The 1849-nt window shown below is 44.5% G+C and overlaps 1 protein-coding gene across 1 annotated transcript; it reads right to left on the bottom strand.

Moving 5' to 3' along the window:
- Positions 1 to 330: 330 nt before the first annotated feature.
- LOC112080168 (activating transcription factor 7-interacting protein 1-like) lies at positions 331 to 1843 on the bottom strand. The gene is made up of 4 exons (XM_024145929.1): positions 1221 to 1843; positions 838 to 1034; positions 465 to 593; positions 331 to 354 (listed from the first exon to the last, which is right to left on the bottom strand). Exons 1-4 carry the CDS (start codon positions 1699 to 1701, stop codon positions 331 to 333), a joined length of 831 nt encoding a protein of 276 aa, XP_024001697.1. The 5' UTR covers positions 1702 to 1843.
- Positions 1844 to 1849: the final 6 nt, after the last annotated feature.

Here is a 1849-nt window from a genome sequence, read left to right on the forward strand (position 1 = left end):
CTGGTGAAATGTTTTTCCTCTGATTCAATTGGGAGCACGCTGCTGACACTTCAAACCATTGACTTACCCTCAGGCCGAGGAAACTGGCTGATCCTGCTGGGGTGGGTTGGCTTGGGCAGATAGGTAGAGGTAGGTGGCAACAGTAACTGATGAATATAGGGAAGAGCAACTTTGTAGTAGAGTTCAATGGTACCACCAATCTGTTCAAAAAAAGCAGTTCTCTCTCTGAAATCAACAGTATGCATTGAAAGAGTCATTCCTCATTTTCACTCACGTTCTGGATGATTCTTGGCATTCTCCCTGGCCTTGGTTGGCAGTTCCACACTTGTCTTAGAAGAGTCGGCCAATCTTTGCCTGAAAGGCAAACGGGCGCATGGATTTGCCTTGTCTAGATGGGCATACATTCCAATGGCTCTTTCCTAGATTACCTGTTTGTGTTTATTTATCATCTTCTGACAACTGACCTGCAGGATCTTGAGTGCACTCGGGTGTTTTTCTATTTTGTCCAGTCTGTCTCTGAGCCCCTGAAGACTCATGTCAAATAGTGTGAGCTGCAGAACACACAACTTCTCCTCAACAAGCTGCTGCACCACCTAAAGAGGACAGGGGTTTTAATGGGCAAGTGAGGAAAAAAGATGGAAGGTTATTTTATTTGTTTAACCTTAAAACCAGTCCAACTGAGATTTTTTTTTTTTTTAATAACACGAGAAGGTAACACCAATATAAAAATTGCCAAAAATATGCCATGCAACTCAGGATACAGGACTACAACTTGGGAACTGAGACGTGGTTTCTTTAAATAAAACATTTAATAAAACATCTCAATTGAGGACCAACCTTCTTTAGCTTGTGTTGCCTTTCAGCACTCCCACTGATCTTCAGCTCCACATGAGCCTCCAGCTCTTCACAGTCTACTCTGGGCCTCTTATGATGCCTCTCCGCCACTTCTAAGTCTCTTTCTCCCTGCTTTTGACCACCATCCTCCGAGTCTCCAGACAAGGATCGTTTCTTCTGTAGAGCAGCACCCTCCTCTTCTTGTTTAGAGAGAACACAAAACATTATAATATCAAAACACCGCTATTGTCGAAGCTAACATCTTGAAAAAAAATTACCTGAAGACAGAAATATGACCAATTCCTGCAACCTAGCTAACATACGAACTAAACTTGACATAATCACTTTGGTACTTCAGTTGGGATTGGAAAAGACTATAGAATTACCTTCATCAATCTGAAGGGGCGTTGGTGATGAAGGGGACGGACAGTCAACTGGAGCACCACTTTCAAATTGTTCTGGCTTCTCCATGTTAACCTCAACTTTTTCTACCCCTCCTTCACTTTCCCTCTGTTCCTCCTCTTTCTCATCTTTTTCCTCCTCTTCCTCATCGCTCTCATCCTGGACATCATCATCATCTTCACTAAGCACCAGGAACCCTGGCCTGACCTCCTGGTCTGACTCTGCCGTGTATGACGGGGAGAGTGAAGGGGAAGAGACAGACTCTACAGCCATGTTGGAGGACAGGAGGAGGGAGGCGGCAGGGTTCAATATGGGCACTGTGTCCTGAGTGGTACCTGGTACCAGGTCTACTTCCATACCATCAACCTGTCTCTCTCTTACTGCTTCTGTTTTCTCTGAACTCACAGGAGAGGAAACGATAACATCCTCCTTGGAATTTCTATCCACCTTTATCAGTCCATTCATTTTGTCTTCTACCTCAAGGCTGGGTAATGTAGACTCCGTGTCCCCCTCTCCTTCTTCCTGAACATCTTTTACATCAGAGTGTATGTTCTGTGATGAAGAAACCAGTAATTCAGAGGCTGTTGGTTCCTCAGAGGTCTCAGTGGTTAGG

Source organism: Salvelinus sp. IW2-2015, unplaced genomic scaffold (assembly GCF_002910315.2).
Source record: "Salvelinus sp. IW2-2015 unplaced genomic scaffold, ASM291031v2 Un_scaffold12429, whole genome shotgun sequence".
Classification (NCBI taxonomy): domain Eukaryota; kingdom Metazoa; phylum Chordata; class Actinopteri; order Salmoniformes; family Salmonidae; genus Salvelinus; species Salvelinus sp. IW2-2015.

Excerpts from the sequence above, each read along its gene's own strand:
- LOC112080168 (XM_024145929.1), bottom strand. The coding sequence starts at position 1,701 with ATGAATGGACTGATAAAGGTGGATAGAAATTCCAAGGAGGATGTTATC. Across the intron at positions 1,035-1,220 it reads GCCCCTTCAGATTGATGAAG|AAGAGGAGGGTGCTGCTCTA; the intron begins GTAATTCTATAG and ends TCTCTAAACAAG. Across the intron at positions 594-837 it reads GGCAACACAAGCTAAAGAAG|GTGGTGCAGCAGCTTGTTGA; the intron begins GTTGGTCCTCAA and ends TGTCCTCTTTAG.